The sequence below is a fragment of the Orycteropus afer genome, unplaced genomic scaffold, assembly GCF_000298275.1.
Source record: "Orycteropus afer afer isolate SDZICR_OR568_19922 unplaced genomic scaffold, OryAfe1.0 scaffold00488, whole genome shotgun sequence".
NCBI lineage: Eukaryota > Metazoa > Chordata > Mammalia > Tubulidentata > Orycteropodidae > Orycteropus > Orycteropus afer.
In genome coordinates, this window is record NW_006922075.1 from 336227 (window position 1) to 353466 (window position 17240).

The following is a 17240-nucleotide window of genomic DNA, read 5'->3' on the forward strand; positions in this document are numbered from 1 at the left end:
GAACACAGGGAAAGTAGAGAGTTTTTCCATAAAGGAGAATCCTTGCCAAATATATTTTCAACTTGAGGGTTAGGAGTGAAAGAGGAAGTTGGTGGAAGGTCCATGAGCATGGGTAAAGGCAATGAGGGGCCTGTTTTTCAGACACAGTAACTTGGCCTGCTGGTTGACCCTGAAAGTCAGGCCCTGCCAGTCTGATTATTAAATCCTTTCTTTCCAACAGTGTGTGTGTCCAATAGGTGGGAAAAAATTAAATACATTATGGTAGATCTGTACACTGCAATATTATGCAGCCAGTTTTGTTGTGTTTTTTGAGTGTCTTCCAACCTAGGGGCCTCATCTTTTAGTACTATATCAGGCGTAGGTTTTTTTAAAAAAATAGTTTATCTTTTTGTTGTTGTTGAAAATATACACAAAAGAACATATACCAATTTAACAATTTCCACATGTACATTTCAGTGGCATTGATTACATTTTTCAAATTGAACAACCATTTTCATCCTCTTTTTCCAAATTATTCCTTTCCCATTAACATCATCTTACTGCCCCATAAGCTTCCTATCTTACCTTTCAAGTTGTTGTTATCAATTTGATCCCTATAGATAGTTCTTTTAAAAACACACTACTTAAGGCAGACACTACTAATTATATTAAACTATTTGGTTTAAAGAAGACTTCTGTGAATATTTTTGGCTTAAGCTTTAAAAATTATCTCAGGGCAGTAGTTTCAGGGGTTCATTCAGCCTCAGGAATGTTCCTTAGAAGCAAGAATGGCCAGACTTTGTCTCTTGTACTTTGGTCATTTTGTCAGAAGGGCCCAGTCCCTGGAGAAGAATATAATCCTTGGTAAAGTAGAGAGCGAAGAAAGGGAAGACCCTCAATGGGTTGGATTGATACAGTGGCTACAGTAGGCTCAAGCATAGCAAAGATCGTGAGGATGGGCAGGGCTGGGCAGTGTTTTGCTCTGTTGTGCACAGGGTCGCTATGAGTAGGAACTGACTTGACAGCACCTAACAACAACAACATTCACCCTCAGTGGCTCCAGAAAGTCTGAATTCTATGAGTATTTGAAATTCTGTTCCACTTTCCCCCTTTTGATCAAGATTCTTCTGTAAGATCTTTGGTCAAAACGTTCTGTTACGGTAGCCAGGCACTATCTAGTTCTGGTCTCGTGGAGACAATTAGGTGTGCATTTCATTCTCTTCTATTCCTAACTCTCTTCCTCTATTGATCCAGGCAGCTAGAGACCAATTGTTTGGATGGCTTGCTTGCAAGCTTTTAAGTGTATAGGCACTATGCAATGAACTAGGAGATAGAACAGAAACACTAAACACAGTATTAGGCCAGTTAACTGGTATGTGCCATGAAACCATGACCCTAAACCTCCAAACCAAGAAACCAAATCCCATGAGGTGTTTGATTGAATATAACAGCCTCAGCAGCTGCTCTGTTGCTGTTGTTGTAAATATATCATACATTTGCCTATTCAACTTTTTACAGGTGTACAACTTATTGCCATCAATTACATTAATCAGCAGTGTAATTATTAACCTTAATCAGTGTGAATTTTTCATCACTATAAACAGAAACTCAGTGTTCCATAAGCAGTAACCCCAAGCCCCTCTCCCTCCTACCCCTGCTAACCACTTATTAGTGGTTTGTATACATTTGTCTGTGTTGTCTTTTTATAAAAGTGAGGTCATACAAGGGAACTCTGGTAGCGTAGTGGCTAAGGCATTTGACTGCTAACCAGAAGGCTGGGGGTTCAAACCCACCAGCCACTCCTCAAAAGGAAGGTTGGGCAATCTACTTCTGTAGTGATACTGCCTCAGAAACTCAAGGAGGGGTCGCTATGAGTCAGATCCAACTCAACGGTAGTGAGTTTCATACAATAGTTGCCTTTCGGTGATTGACTTATTTCACTGAGCTTAATGTTTTCAAGCTCCACCCACGTATCAGGACTTCATTTATCTTTCTGGCTGAGCAGCATTTCATTGTATGTATGTACTACATTTTGTTTATCCATTCATTTGTTGATGAGCATTTAGGTTGTTTCCACTGTTTGATGATCATGAATACTGTTGCAGTAAACATTGGTGTACATATGTCTGTTCATGTTGCTGCTTTCAAGTCCCTTGGGTATATTCCTAGCAGTGAGATTTCCGGGTCTTATGGTAGTTCTATTTTTAGTATTTTGAGGAACCATCACACTTTTCTACAATGGCTGTACCATTTTGCATTCCCACCAGCAATGGGTAAGGGTTCTAGTTTTCCCACATCCTTACCAACATTTGTTATTTGTTTTTTTGTTGTTGTTGTTTTGTTTTTCAGCTTAGCTATTGTTGTGGGAGTGAAATGATATCTCATTGTGGTTTTAATTTGCATCTCTCTGATGACTAATGATGTTGAGCATCTTTTCATATGTTATGTGGGCATTTGAATATCCTCTTTGGTGAAATGTCTATTCAAGTTCTTTGCCCGTTTTTCTGGGTTGTCTTTTTGTTGCCACATAGGGTTTTCATTGGCTAATTCTCAGAAGTAGTTACCAGGCTTTCTTCCTAGTCTATCTTAGTCTGGAAGTCCTGCTGAAATCTGTCTACCATGGGTGACCCTATTGGCATTTGTAATACTGGTAACATAGCTTCCAGCATCATAACAACATATAGGGCACCAGAGTACAACAAACTGACAGACAGGTGGCAGACTTGGATATCTAGTAGAAATTTAATTTTTCCAAAACAGAATTATGTGTTTCCAGCTCCCCAAATCTTCCCACATCTCAGACCCTTAAGCCTTAGATTCATCCCCACCCTGCAACTCTATCACATGTTGGCAAATCTTATTGGCTTTGTCACCAAAGTATTTTCAATACTCATCTACTTTTTCCCCACCTACACTGCTACCACCCTGATTTAAGCCACCATCATCTCTTACTAAGATTATTCCAATAGCCATCTAACTGGTCTCCCATTTCTACTCTTGGCAACCTACACAGCAACTAAAGTTGTATTTTTAAAACACAAATCAGGTCATATTCATATCACTTCTTTGCTTAAAACTAGCAATAAATTTCACTGCAATAAGAATAAAATCCATGGCCTACAATGCCCTACATGATCTGATCTCTGATTATATCAGGTACCATTTTCTTCTACTTTCTTATGTTCTAGCCACATAACAAGCTCATTCCTGCCTCAGGGTCTTTGTACTCATTGTTCCCTCTGCCTAAAATGCCATTCTAATTTTTGCATGGCTGGCTTCTTGTCATTGGGGTTTCAGCTCCCGTGTTCCTCTTCAGAGAATACTTCTCTGATCACCCCATCTAAAATAAAACCCAATACAGTCAAGATGCTTCCATTGGCATGTAACAGAAAACTGAAAATGGCTTAAGCCACAAAGACATTTATTGCATGATTAATAAGATGTCTGGAGGTGGCTGTTCTAGCAGTACTGCATTATCAAGACTCTGGTTGGTATCTCTGTGAGTCTCAGGCGTTCCGTTAACTCTACAAAACACTGTGCCCTGACAAGAAGTACAGTGGCAGCTAGGCCCATGAGAGAGAATGCTCCTCACATGCCTGTTTCCTTTTATCAAGCAGGAGGATTTTTCCCAATAGCATCCCAATGTCCTATCAAAAGACTTGCTCTTATTTCAGTGGCCAGAAGCAGATGATATTGATGTGACTATCTCTAACTGCTAGGGATTATGGGGAAGTGCTTATCTTGCCTTTTCAGCCTTTTGAGTAAGAGGAAGGCTCAAGCTTGGACAGGAGTTGGGAATGGCACTTGTGTAACCCAAACCATATGCCAGCCCAGCCTCCATTGATTCTGGACCCCTCATTCCACTTTATTTTTCTCCATGGCACGAATTCTTTTTGAATTAGTTATACTTTTGTTTGTTTAGCTCTTTATTCCCCTACTAGACATAAGCTCCATAGAAACAAAGACCTTATTTGTCTTGTTAACTTCTACATCTTCCACAATTAGCATAATCCTGATTCATACTACATGATAAAAAATTATTGAGTAAATGTATGATTAAAGACTATTTTGCATACACCATTATAACAAAATAGTCATTTTTCAGGGTGAACTTTCTTGGTATTTCTTTCTCTTTTTTTATTTCATCTTACTTTAAAGACTGTATGACCAGTAGAGAGAAAAGAAAGTTCAAGTAAGGTGAGAATGTTTATCTGATCCAATCAATCTGGAAAGGCTTTCTTTTAGAAAGAACATTTTGAGTTATGTTTTATTCAGTTTTATAAACCTGGAGTTGCAAACTTTCTACACAGAACCCAACGAGGTGGTAGTAGGGCTGTGAAATATAAAATTTGTAAAACTAGTGTCCTTTGAGAGCTCTGGTGGCATAGTGCCACCAGAAGGCTGGCGGTTCAAACCCACCAGCCACTCCTCAGAAGGAAGACTGGGCAATCTACTTCTATAGAGATACTGCCTTGGAAACCCAAGGAGGGGTTGCTATGAGTCAGGATCAACTTGGTGGCAGTGAATTTGAGTTTAGTGTCCTTTACATATCTATGAAGGTGGTCACTTACAAAGAGGTGCCAACATGAGCTAGCATTTTTTTCCTGCAACATAGTTGGCAAAGAATTATGGGAGAAATGCAGCCTATGGTTGACATAATCCTTCATGTGGAGTAAGGCTCAGGTTACTTTCCATTCCATTCCTTTAGAAACTTGTAGGGTATTTATTCTAATAGCTATCTGTTCCTACACAAAACTGTCAAGTAAGTGAAATTTACTTTCTCTTCCTTTAGCCTTGCACCCTTCACTTACTCCTTCCTATAGTGGCATCCCGTCTTTATCCTCTCAGACACTGACTCTCCTCATGGCTTTTAGTTTTTACATTTCTTCTGTTTTCATTTTCACCAAGATTGTAGATCTTAGGTATTGAAGACAGCACTACTGTACTGATAAAATATAAACTTCTTCACCCTTTTAAGAACATTTGCATTTTAATAGGGACTTGGACTTTAGCAGAATGATGCTCTAATTGTAAGAAAGGTGGGCCATTAGAAGCTTTCCTGGCACTTGACTGCTAACCAGAAGGCTGGCAGTTCAAACTCACCAGGCACTCCTCGGAAGGAAGATGGGGCAATCTACTTCCGCAGTGATACTGCCTTGGAAACCCAAGGAGGGATCACTGTAAGTCGAGTCTGACTCGATGGCAAATAACAACAACAACATTTATTTGTGATATTTTTAGAACTCATGTGAAAGGCAAAGAAAGAGGTGAGGGTGATGAAAGAGTAATAGTTCCTTAAATCCAGGTATCCATGATTCACCCAGGAATTTTCAGTGGATGTTATGGCTTGTTTTGTGAGGTTGAAAGAGACTGTTTTGAAAACCTCCCTCTGTTCAAAAAGTCATGCTCCCCAATATCCAAGGATCACCAATATCCAAGCAAAAAGAAAATGTGCCCAGTCTAATCTCAGGAAGTTGTTTGATCCCAGTTTGGAAACATCGGCACAGAACCAGAAATATTATGGAGGAGAAATATTATGGAGAAATATTACATGTATCATAAATGAGAAGTGAAGGGAAAAGAGACAATAGAGAAAACTGTGGGCTTGTACGTCTGTGACACCAGGAACCATAGGTGGTTGAGGGGAAGCTCTGTTTTTATGGGAAGTATGAGTTTCTTTTGCAGTTATTCAAAATTGTCTAGTGGAATAAGCTCAATGGATTCTATGTGCTTATGGGAATTTTCTCTTGATTCCTTGTTTAGAATCTTGTAAGCTTATTTTACTTTGGATATGTCCATATCTGTGGTTTCTGGGTAATGTCATCTTGTGTATTAATGGTTGGTTGGTGTTTGCTATTTTTAGTTCTCTGATCAAAGGACTCCCTTTAGCATGTTTTGTAAGGTTGGTCTGGTTTTAACAAATTCCCTTAGTTTCTGCTTATCTGGAAATCTCCTAATTTCACCATCATATTTGAGGGACAATTTTGCCAGGTATATAATTCTTGGTTGAAAATTTTTATCTTTCAAGGTTTTAAATATACCATCCCATTGCCTTCTCGCTTGCATGGTTTCTGCTGAGAAATCAGAGCTTATTCTTACTGGTTGTCCTTTGTAAGTAACTTTTTGTTTTTCCTGTGCTGCTTTCAGGATTCTGTCTTTGTCTTTGGTTTTGATGAGTTTTATGATGATATATCTTGGTGATTTTCTTTTGGGGTCTATACTGTTTGGGGTTCATGGGACTTCCTGAATGGATATATTCTCATCTTTCATCATATCAGGGAAGTTCTCTTCCAAGAAATCTTGGACAATTTTCTCTGTGGTTTTATTTTTCTCTTCCTGTTCTGGAATTCCAATGGCATGTACGTTATTCCTTTTGATGGTATCCCACATGTTCCTTAGGCTTTCTTCATTTTGTTTTGATCTTTTCTCTGATTGATCCCTTTCCAAAGAAGTATTCAGGTATTTGTCTTCAATCTCATTAATTCTGTCTTCCATTGCATCAATTCTACTCCTTTACCCTTCCAATGTGTTATCTATTTCTGACAATTTAGTATTAATCTTCTGGATTTCTATCTGTAGATTTAGAATCATTTCTAATTTTTCATTTATTTTGTCATTTTGTTCTTGTATTTTCTTCCAAAATTCTTCTAGGGATTTGTCTGTGCTTTCCTTGAAGCTAAACTCTGTGACTAATGTTAGTATTATCACTGTAGTATGTGATGTGTGATATGGTCACTAAAGTTTGGTTGTCATATGGCTAACAATAATTAGAGTGCTAATTTTTTTGAGCACTTTCTATGTGTCAGGCACTGAGCTAGGTGTTTTATAGAACTACATGAGAATAACATTTATTGAGTACTTCTTCCAGGGAGACATGTATGAACTCACTTAGCTCCTATGCATTATTTCATTTAATCTTCATAATAATCAAATGAGATAGAAACTACTTATCCTTTTTTACAGATAAGAAAACTAAGGCTCATGAAGGTTAAGAACTTGACCATGGTTGCACACCTAGTTAGTGAGTGACTAATAAGATTCACTTCAGTTGTCCATCTTCAAAGCCCACATGTGTAAATACTTTGCCGTATTCCTATATTATGAGATGACAATTTTTTTTCTTTTTTTCAGCAGAAGATTATGTTCTGTGTGTAGGTTTGCCAGATTTAGCAAATACAAATACAGGGCCCCGGTTTAGTATTATATGCATATACTTATATTAAAAAATTATTTCCTATTTATCTGATATTTAAATTTAACTGGGTGTCCTTATTTTATCTGGCATCCCTGTGTGGGTGGTACATTGTAAGAATATGCCTTACTGTCTTTGCTATTCTGAAGTTTCCCTACCACAGCCATGCTAGTGCCTGCCTAGGTCTTCTGTAGATCTATAAAACATTTAGCTCAGTGTACACACCAGAGCCTTAGCTCAGGATCAGAAAGCAAGATGGTTGTTCAGGAAGCTTACAAAGAGCCTTCATGGCCTCCTCAGCCATTTGTAAGTTTAGGGATGTGTGTAAGTTCAGAAGCTCTGGGATTGGTTGCCCTGCGAGCCCTACTCTATGCCAATGGTACACTGGCTCTCCATGTGGGAAAAATCCTGATGTGTGGTGTTTGTACATTTGTGTGGTGTAAGTATTCCCACCATGGCTGATTCATGATACTACTGTGATACTCAACTTGGAATTGGAAAGAACTGTGCACAATTGACTCTTGGGGACCTTGCACACCAGTTTTAGCTCACCATTGTTGTGGGCATTTCTCATTATCGGCAAATAAACCTACATAACTATGAAGGGTTTAAAGATAAAACATCTACCACCATGATATTTTCTAAATTAAAACACAATTTTAAAAGGCAGTTTCCTACTTGGGTTAATACTGCTCATCAAACTTTTTCTCACCTCATTTCAAACTGAAGTCTAGAGTTCTGCTTTCCTTCTGGGTTTAAAAGGCAACAATCATCTGTCATATTGAATTTCCAATATTCTTATATTTTTTATTCTGAAGAAAGGATGATCTCCAGGCCAGCATGTCCACTGCATTTCATGCTGAGCCTCCATGCAGTATATAGTAGGAGTAATCTTTTTTTTTTTTTCCCTTCAAATGTTCACTATATCACATATTTCTGAGCTGGCATCTTGAGCAGATGTATTTGTGGGTAGGCAAGAACGCTGTGGGGGGTTAACTTTATATTCCTGTGGTTGGTTAAGGAGGCATGAAAGACCTACCTATGTACAACCAATTTGACCCTGTGAACTCAGACCAAACCCTCTGTGGCCTCCCTGGACATGGTGCCCCCTGATGGTGGTTAACAGCATGGGCTCTGGAGTGAAGCAATCCTGGGATGATCACTTTCCATCTGTATGGATTTGCTGGAAGAACTTCATTTTTTTAATTTGTAAAACTGAGGTAATAGTATTTCCTGATTCAAAGGGTTATGCATATGAAGTACTTGATACACAAAACAAACAAACTCACTACTTTCGAGTCGATTCAACTCATAGCGACCCCTCCTTGGGTTTCCAAGGTGGTATCTCTATGGAAGTAGATTGCCCAATCGTCCTTCTGAGGAGTGGCTGGTGGGTTTGAACCGCCAGCCTTCTGATTAGCAGTCAAGTGCCTTAACCACTACGCTACCAGAGCTCCCACTTGATACATAGTAAGCACAAAATAAGTATTAGCCATTGGTAGTTTTTATGCTGTAATTACTGTCATCATTGTAATCAATCTTACTGCTCATTAGTAAATGGCCTTGTTATCTGCTTAGGTCCAAGAGACACTTCCCATTCTATAGGAAATGTTTCTGTTTTCCCTCAACCAAACCATGTGAAAATTTAATATTATAAAAGTTCTAATATAATATTAAATTTTTGAGTAAATTACAGAAATAGAAATGATCTTTCTACATTGTGAGAATTTTTGTGAACATTTATAATTTCAGGAAGGAAAATAAATCAGTTGTGAGGGTAGTTTTTTGTTTTTTTGTATTTTTGATGAAAGTTTACACAGCAGATTAGCGTTAGGGTTTTTTGAATCTAGGAGAAACCTAATGAGCAGTTGATATGCTTAGCCGGGAGCAACTTCTGGCAGAACTATAAATTAAACAGAGTTGTCCTCTGTGCCCCTCTGTTCCTCTTCCTCCTTCTCATTGGGTTCCAATCATCTCTTTTTTTCATCCATCCATCAAAGTTAAAAATCATAACTGTGATACAAATATAGAATGAACATGTGTCAAAGATCTATTAACTTATCACTGAAGGAACCAATGGAATAGTAAGCCTAGTTCCAGGAGCATTTGAGAAAATGGATATTTATAGGCATTGAGGAAAATCAAAGAATGTTTGCACAGATTACTGTTGTTAGGTGCTGTTGAGTCGATTTTTGACTCAGGGTGACCCATGTGACATAGACCTGCCTAGATTGCTGGGTAGACACAGAACTGGTTAATGTACTATAAGACCATAATCTATGGGACTATTTTTTCCTGCTAGACAGAAATCTGCAGGCTTAACATGTAACTTCACAGTGTCTGGGCTCTAATGAATTAGTGAAAAGCAAAATCAAACATAGGTACATTCTCCCAGAGAATTCAATAATTCTTGAGGAGGCTCATTTAACATTGCCCCAGCATGACAATAAAAAGGTATACTGTACTTTCTTTTACAGTATTTCCAAGTATTGGGTTATTTTTATTAACATATCTATACATTTATTTATTCAAAAAATCTTTGTTATTATCTATGCACCCCAGGGATGTAGAGCTAAAGACATAGTCCCTTCCGTCAAGGAATTCATAACCTAATGCGGGAGACAAACATGCAAAGTAAAAATTAAAATACAAAATGATATGACATATTTTCCCCCCTCCAGGCTCCCCAGGACTCCATCACTACAGTGGCCCATCCAGTCAGTATCCTATGGGTAAGATCCCAATTCTATAGTATTTCAATCTATCCACCATTTTCCCGACCCATGTACTAAAATACACCTCTTGGAACCTAGATGGATGACAAGTAGATAACCTGATAAATGAATTCTTCTTCTCTTAGATTAATATATAGAAATATATTTTATTAAGAAAGGACTTCAATACCTCACCCCAAAGGAGTGTGCCACACAGCAGTCTCAGAATTGGTAGGGAATAGGTAGGTTGAGCAGAAAAGGAGTAAAGTCTTTCCTGTCACTCCTAAAATTGCTACATATGGATGGCTGTGAACATAATTACTAATTAAGCAATCTTTGTATTTCAGACACTAATCTGAAGACTTACTTCCAAATTAATTGACCAGGGGAAACCTTTTTGAAACTTTACCATAGGGTCCTAGAATTTAGTTATAACATGGGAGAGTACTTTTTGCTGGGAGGCGGGTGCAGGAGTCTGTTTGAGGATATCTCTGTTAACTTCACTCTCCTTTAGATGAAGGTTCTATTTCATGTAGCAATTGACCTGGGTGATTTCAGTCTCAACTGCCCTGCTCTTCTCAAGAGCCATGCTTTCCCCTGTCTCCACGGTCACCAATGCCTCAGCTCCATACAATGATTTTCTATCTCTGCATTTAGTTCTCCTAGCAGAGCCTCATAGAGCGGGAGTCATTTATCTCAGTTCTCAGTCCTTATGGATTTGATTCAGTAAATATTTAATAAGCAATTATTAAAGTAAAGAACTTCAGCGGAAGCTGTGAGGTGTGCAGAGAAGAATAACACCCTTCTCCCAGAGCCCTTGGTTTACTAGGGAAGATAGAAACCTGCAAGTCATTCTGGAGCAGTGATTCTTTGGCTGCACATCAGGATCACCTGGGGGCTTTAAAACATCTCGATGCCAGGCTGCACTCCAGACCAATTAAATTAGAATCCCTGGGGGCGGACCCAGGCATCAGTATTTTTAAAAGTTCCCTGGGAGATTCCAGTGTGCTTCTGAGCTTGAGAATTGCTGCCTTAAGTTAAACAAACTTGAAAAACACTGCTGTAAAAGACTAACAAAGTGCTAAATGAACAAGGGTACCACAACCATTCTGGATATGCTAATATTCTCATTCACTGTCTGACTACATTTCAGCCCATGAGTGCAGAAAAGAAAACCTCTCATTGTAACAATGAGGAAAATTTAGGTCAGTCTGACCGTAGAGCATTTAGACATATACTCAGAGGAGATAAGGTCTGGAGGAAACTATACCTCTAAGAAAAGAAGGGACCAGAGAAGATCAAGCCAGAAAGGTGACCCCAAAATTTATTCCACGTGCTATCTCCTCCCTTCATTCCTGATGCTACCTCTCTCCTCTGCAATGGTTTTTAACTCTAGTCTTCCTGGAGAACTCCTATTCATTCTCTAAACCTCCAGCTCAAATCTCATCTCCTTTGGAAAGCCCTTCCTTCCCTTCTCCCACCTCTGGCAAATTTGCATCCTTGCTTTTTTCCTGTGCTACTTAACTCCTTGTACACATGTTTATTTTTAGCACTTAATTATAATTATTATAGCTCTTTAGTTATACATTTACCCTCATTTATGGATCTTACTTATCTTTGTTTCCCTAGTACCTACCATAGTTTCTTGGTATATTGAACAAGTAAGCATAGCTGCAGCAATTTTAGAGTCAGAAAGTCATGCCATGATCAGGGAACCTGGACTTGAGAACTCCTTGGGTTCCCATGTCCTGTTTCTGAGCACCTGGGTCCTGTGTTTCCCAGTTGGTGTTGAAGAAATTGGCAGACACAGTCATTGGTGTAAAACAGCTGGAGGAAAAGATGAAAGGAGACCTCAAAAGGGTTTAGCTGTAGCTGTGAACTGGAGTTCCGTTTGCAGTTTTGCTATGGAAGGAATATAGAAACAGAAGGAAGTTTTAAACAGAAGAGTTTTAAAGTATATGTATTGACTAAAAAACTACCAGTGCCATCAACTCCTATTTTATTTAAGCCACAGGCATCCAAAAAAGTTCAGAACAACTTAAAATTATTTGTTTTATTTTTTAAAACTTTAAATCTTAAAAACAATCATGGAATTTTGTAGGTTTTATACATATGACAGTGGAATATTAGTTTACTTTTAAGAGAGTCATACATTCCAGATTTTCTAAGCCTGCGATAATTTTAGATCTTCTGTTTTCAGACTATATATTCCTGATTTTTCATATGGAAAATGTGACTACTGTTCCTAAATTGGCTATCAGTTGGCCAGCCATGCTTAAAATGTCTAATTATCTTAGTTTTTCTGTTTTTTTTTTTTTTTTTTGAGAGCTTAAGTAGCGCTGTCTCCTGGACAAAAAGCCTGGAGGTAACATGTGGAACTTGCATTTAATGTTTTGCCCTGAGCTCCAGATTGTTGGATATGGTTTCTCGTGAGGACAATATATGTTGTTTCCCTATCAAAATGAGTGCAAAAACTTTTAAGGGAATAATGAGTCTTTAAGAACTGTTCTTTAATTCCACCTCAGAAACGGATCTCTGTGTAACTACAGGAGCCCACCAAGAGGGAAAGTAGTACCTATTGAGCCTGTTGTGGATTGATACCAGCTTGTGCTATAGGCCAGATGGAATCTGAAAAATATGATGGCATCTGAACAATACAGTGGCATCTGAACAATACAATGGCTATAAAAAAACCCATAAATTGTATGGGCTTTTTACTTTTAGTGGATACAATTTTGGAAATACCTGTTTCTTATTTATTAATAGCCATAATTAATATGCTTTCTCTTTCTGTTTAATATATTCAGGCCAAGTTAAATCTTAATTAACAGACCAAATCCACCTCAGTTTTAATCAACTAGCCCACATTATACAATCTTTTTGCTTATTAAAAATGTTGCTTTTTTCCCCACTGAATGAAACCAAAAAAAAAAAAAAAAAGGGTAAAATAAAGGCTAAATTGTATAATATTCCTTTATATCTAAGGATCATATCTTTTTTTAAAAGAAATTGTTGTGTACTGTTCACAGTTACGTTTTACTGTTTTTAATCATCTGACCACCACAGGGCTCTAATAACCTGGTTATATTCTTTAGAGGACACCATGCATGTTTTCCAGTCAATACATTATTTTATGAAACAGTAACAACAGAATAGCATCAAGATAGATGCTTTGATAGGTGGCCAAGCTATTAGTACATCATCTCTTGGAAAAAGCAAGTTATTTTCAGCTGTCATTAAGTTAGGCGCTACTTCTGATTCCTGTAGCAGTGTGATGATTACTTCATGTGCTAAGATAATGCCTCTGTGATGGAAATACTGCAACAAGAGAGACAGGGTACTTCCCCATAGACAGCTAGTCTATTCACAGACCCCTGTTAACTATTTCTATAGCTGACTTATATGTGTTTCCATCTGCCCAAGTTTTCCTCTCTTGCAGCCTCATTACTTCAGTGTTGTAACATTCAGGAGCTTCTCATGTACTTGTCCAGAATTCCAAAAATTCTTTAATTGGGGGTGATACCCTTCACCATGAGCCAGATTTGAACTCCCTAAGCCTTTGTGATCCCCAATAAATAAAGGCTTGATATAAGTTCTGTCACATTTGACTAAATTCTTGAAGAAAGGGTGAGGCCAAAGAGAACCTGAGCTGGGAACAGCTAAAACAACTCTTAAAATGAAAGAGAAACTGGGTCCAGAGCCATTTTTGGTTAGAAGTCATAAGATACAGTCATGTTTTCCTACCAATGCACAAGTCCTACTCATTGACAATTGAAAACAATCCAAGTGTTAAATAAGATAGCCTTAGGAATTAGCCTATATGACACTGTTTTAACAGGAGGCCTCATTCTTCTTTTCTTATCCAGAGCTAAGAGAAAAAAAGTGAATATGGTTTTTGCTCACAGAATGGATAACAGCAAGCTGCCTTTGGTTATTCCTACACTCCTGGTGCCCCTCCAAAACCACAGCTGCACTGAAACAGCTACATCTCTTCCAAGCCATGACCTGGTGGAATTCTATGAGGAACACAGTTGGGAAAGCAACAGAACAGATCTGCCGTATGGACTGAAACCTGGGGAAGTGGCCACAGCAAGCATTTTCTTTGGGACTTTGTGGTTGTTTTCTGTCTTTGGCAATTCCCTGGTTTGTTTGGTCATCCATAGGAGCAGGAGGACTCAGTCTACCACCAACTACTTTGTGGTCTCCATGGCATGTGCCGATCTTCTCATCAGCATTGCCAGCACACCTTTCGTCCTGTTTCAGTTCACCGCCGGAAGGTGGACACTTGGGAGTGCAGTGTGCAAGGTCGTGCGATATTTTCAGTACCTCACCCCAGGTGTCCAGATCTATGTACTCCTCTCCATCTGCATAGACCGGTTCTACACCATTGTCTATCCTTTGAGCTTCAAAGTATCCAGAGAAAAAGCCAAGAAAATGATTGCTGCGTCGTGGATCTTTGATGCAGTCTTTGTGACCCCAGTGTTCTTTTTTTATGGCTCCAGCTGGGACAATCATTGTAATTATTTCCTCCCTTCCTCGTGGGAGGGAACTGCCTATACCATCATTCACTTCTTGGTGGGCTTTGTGATTCCATCTGTCCTCATAATCTTATTTTACCAAAAGGTCATAAAGTATATTTGGAGAATAGGCACTGATGGCAGAACAGTGAGAAGGACAATGAACATTGTCCCAAGGACAAAAGTGAAAACTATCAAGATGTTCCTCATTTTAAATCTATTGTTTTTGCTCTCCTGGCTGCCTTTTCATGTAGCTCAGCTGTGGCACCCCCATGAACAGGACTATAGGAAAAGTTCCCTTGTTTTCACAGCTATCACTTGGATATCCTTTAGTTCTTCAGCCTCTAAACCAACTCTGTATTCAATTTATAATGCCAATTTTAGGAGAGGGATGAAAGAGACGTTTTGCATGTCCTCGATGAAATGTTACAGAAGTAATGCCTATACAATCACAACCAGTTCAAGGATGGCCAAAAAAAACTATGTTGGCATTTCAGAAATCCCTCCCACAGCCAAAACTATAACCAAAGACTCAATCTATGATTCATTTGACAGAGAAGCCAAGGAAAAAAAACTTGCTTGGCCCATTAACTCAAATCCACCAAATACCTTTGTCTAATTTCTCAGAATTCTTTAAATTATTGTTATGCACCAGTTATTAAAAAGCTTTAACTATAAAAACTGAAGCGATTCACATATTTTTTCAGTCAACTTTCTGAGAGAAATGTTTTGTTTTGTAAAATCTACTTATTTGGTGATTATAGTTTTTGTAGTTTTTATTTTAGATGATTCTTGTTTCAGAGGGAGCTATTTTGAACTGCAACATTCCTATTAACATATTAGTTACACATTAAAAAGAAAATGCTTTCTTACTTTTTTACTTACCATTCAGTCCAAAAAGCATAAACCATACACACAGCCTTTGATTAATGATTCAACCTAGTTTTATTTTTTTCTTCCTACTGAATTTTTATAACTGTGGACTCTGTTATAAATGAAACCCCCGTTCCCTGTGTCACATATTTCAGAGACTTGTATTTCTTCTACTAAGCAAAAATTTAAAAAGTGTTAGTATTTTATATACTTTTATACTACCTTCTTCCAAGAAACCAGTGTTTAGATCTGCTTGGAAGGTACTCCATATATTGGAATCTTTTGGGTGGTCTTAGACTGCCATTGGGTTTTAGTGGGATTCTTAGGGAAGGAAAGCCTAAAATGTTGCTTTGTTGCCTAATCTCTTTCTGATTTTCATCCTTTTTTGACCTAAGCAGCTGGTGAGGCCATGAAAATTTTGAGGTCAACCTGAGGTTGCCCTCACATCTGTGTCCCATCTAGGCTGTGTCTTGGATGTTTACTTTCCTTCTTCTAGTTAAATACAAGCAAATGAGCAGGTGCCCTTGCAAGGCATGCCCAGAAAACGCCACAGAGAGAAATGGCAGATGCTATTTCTCTATGCTCTTCAATTCACGCAGAGACTTAAGGCTGTCTGTCCCTATCCCTGTACACCAGGCCAACAATGGTAAGGACCACCTTCTTCTGTCTCCTGGAGACTTGGATGTGAGACAATTTTTCCAGCCATAACTTCTACGTCCTCACTCTCTCCAGGTCCTATCACTATACCCTGGCCAAGCTACAACTCTTCTTTGCCTACGATAACTTGTGTTTATTTTTCCTCTGGTCCTCAGGTCTCTATTAGTTTACATCTAGAACCAGCACATTTAAGAAATGTTTTCATTTAAATAATAAAGGGCTTGCAGACAAGACCAGTATGCATTTTCACATCCTAGTTAACAAGAGCTACAAATAATAACTGCAGTTGTCAGCAGTATTACATGTGTTATTTCATTTTATCCTCTCAACATTTCTGTGATATATTTATTATAATCCCTGTTTATTTATATTTATAGATAAGGAAACAGGCTTAACAGCTATGTGACTTTCCTAAGGTTATTCAGTTGCAATATGACAGAACTGGTATTGAAATTCAAGTCCTCTAACTGCAAGTCCATTGTTCTTTCCTTGACATTACTGATATCTTTGAGAACACATGAGTGGCCAAATTCATCCAGGCCTTGGTGGGCCTTGTGGCTGCTGCCTTAGTAGAAGTCTGAGGTCTAAGCATCTGGCCATTCCTCAAAGCAGAATCTAGATGAAATTTAATGAGTTGGTTCTTACCTTTTCTTTAGCTATGATTGGGTTTCTAGATGTGGGGTGCTGAGTGTCTGAGATATAAAAAGAAGCTTGTGCATTCCTACCTCACAGACACAGGGAAACAAAACAATATTGGGTTTGCTTTTTGGAGCAAGGAACAACAAAATGCTTCACTTACAAAACATCCACAGAGCTGATATTTTTAAGTGGATATGCTTGCTTCAATCAACAAATTCAAGACAAAAAGAATATCTCATTTTTTCTCCTTCTTTTCTACTTCTTCCCCACATTCTTACTTATTCCATCAGAAGCTAGCACTCTGAAACAACAAAACAAGTGAGAAATTTACGTTACTTGTCCTTGAATTTCAGACTTGTTAAAGAGTAGATAAGACACCTGCAGTAGCTTCCTGTCACTTTAAATGGAATATTACTTTTAAAAGTTAAATTGTGAAGAAAAAGTTTTATTTAATTAATTTAAGTTATATATATATAGTTGTGTTGTTATGTGCCGTTGAGTTGGACCTGACTCACAGCGACCCCTCCTTGGGTTTCTGAGGCAGTATAACTACAGAAGTAGATTGCCCAACCTTTTTTCCGAGGAGTGGCTGGTGGGTTTGAACCTCCAGCCTTCTAGTTAGCAGTCAAGTGCCTTAGGCACTACGCTACCAGAGCTTATATATATATA

General features: G+C 38.3%; 1 protein-coding gene across 1 annotated transcript; it reads left to right on the forward strand.

Moving 5' to 3' along the window:
• Window positions 1–13773: 13773 nt before the first annotated feature.
• On the forward strand, window positions 13774–15021 carry GPR19 (G protein-coupled receptor 19). Its single transcript, XM_007955010.2, has one exon. The coding sequence runs from the start codon at window positions 13774–13776 to the stop codon at window positions 15019–15021; it is 1248 nt and encodes a 415-aa protein (XP_007953201.1).
• Window positions 15022–17240: the final 2219 nt, after the last annotated feature.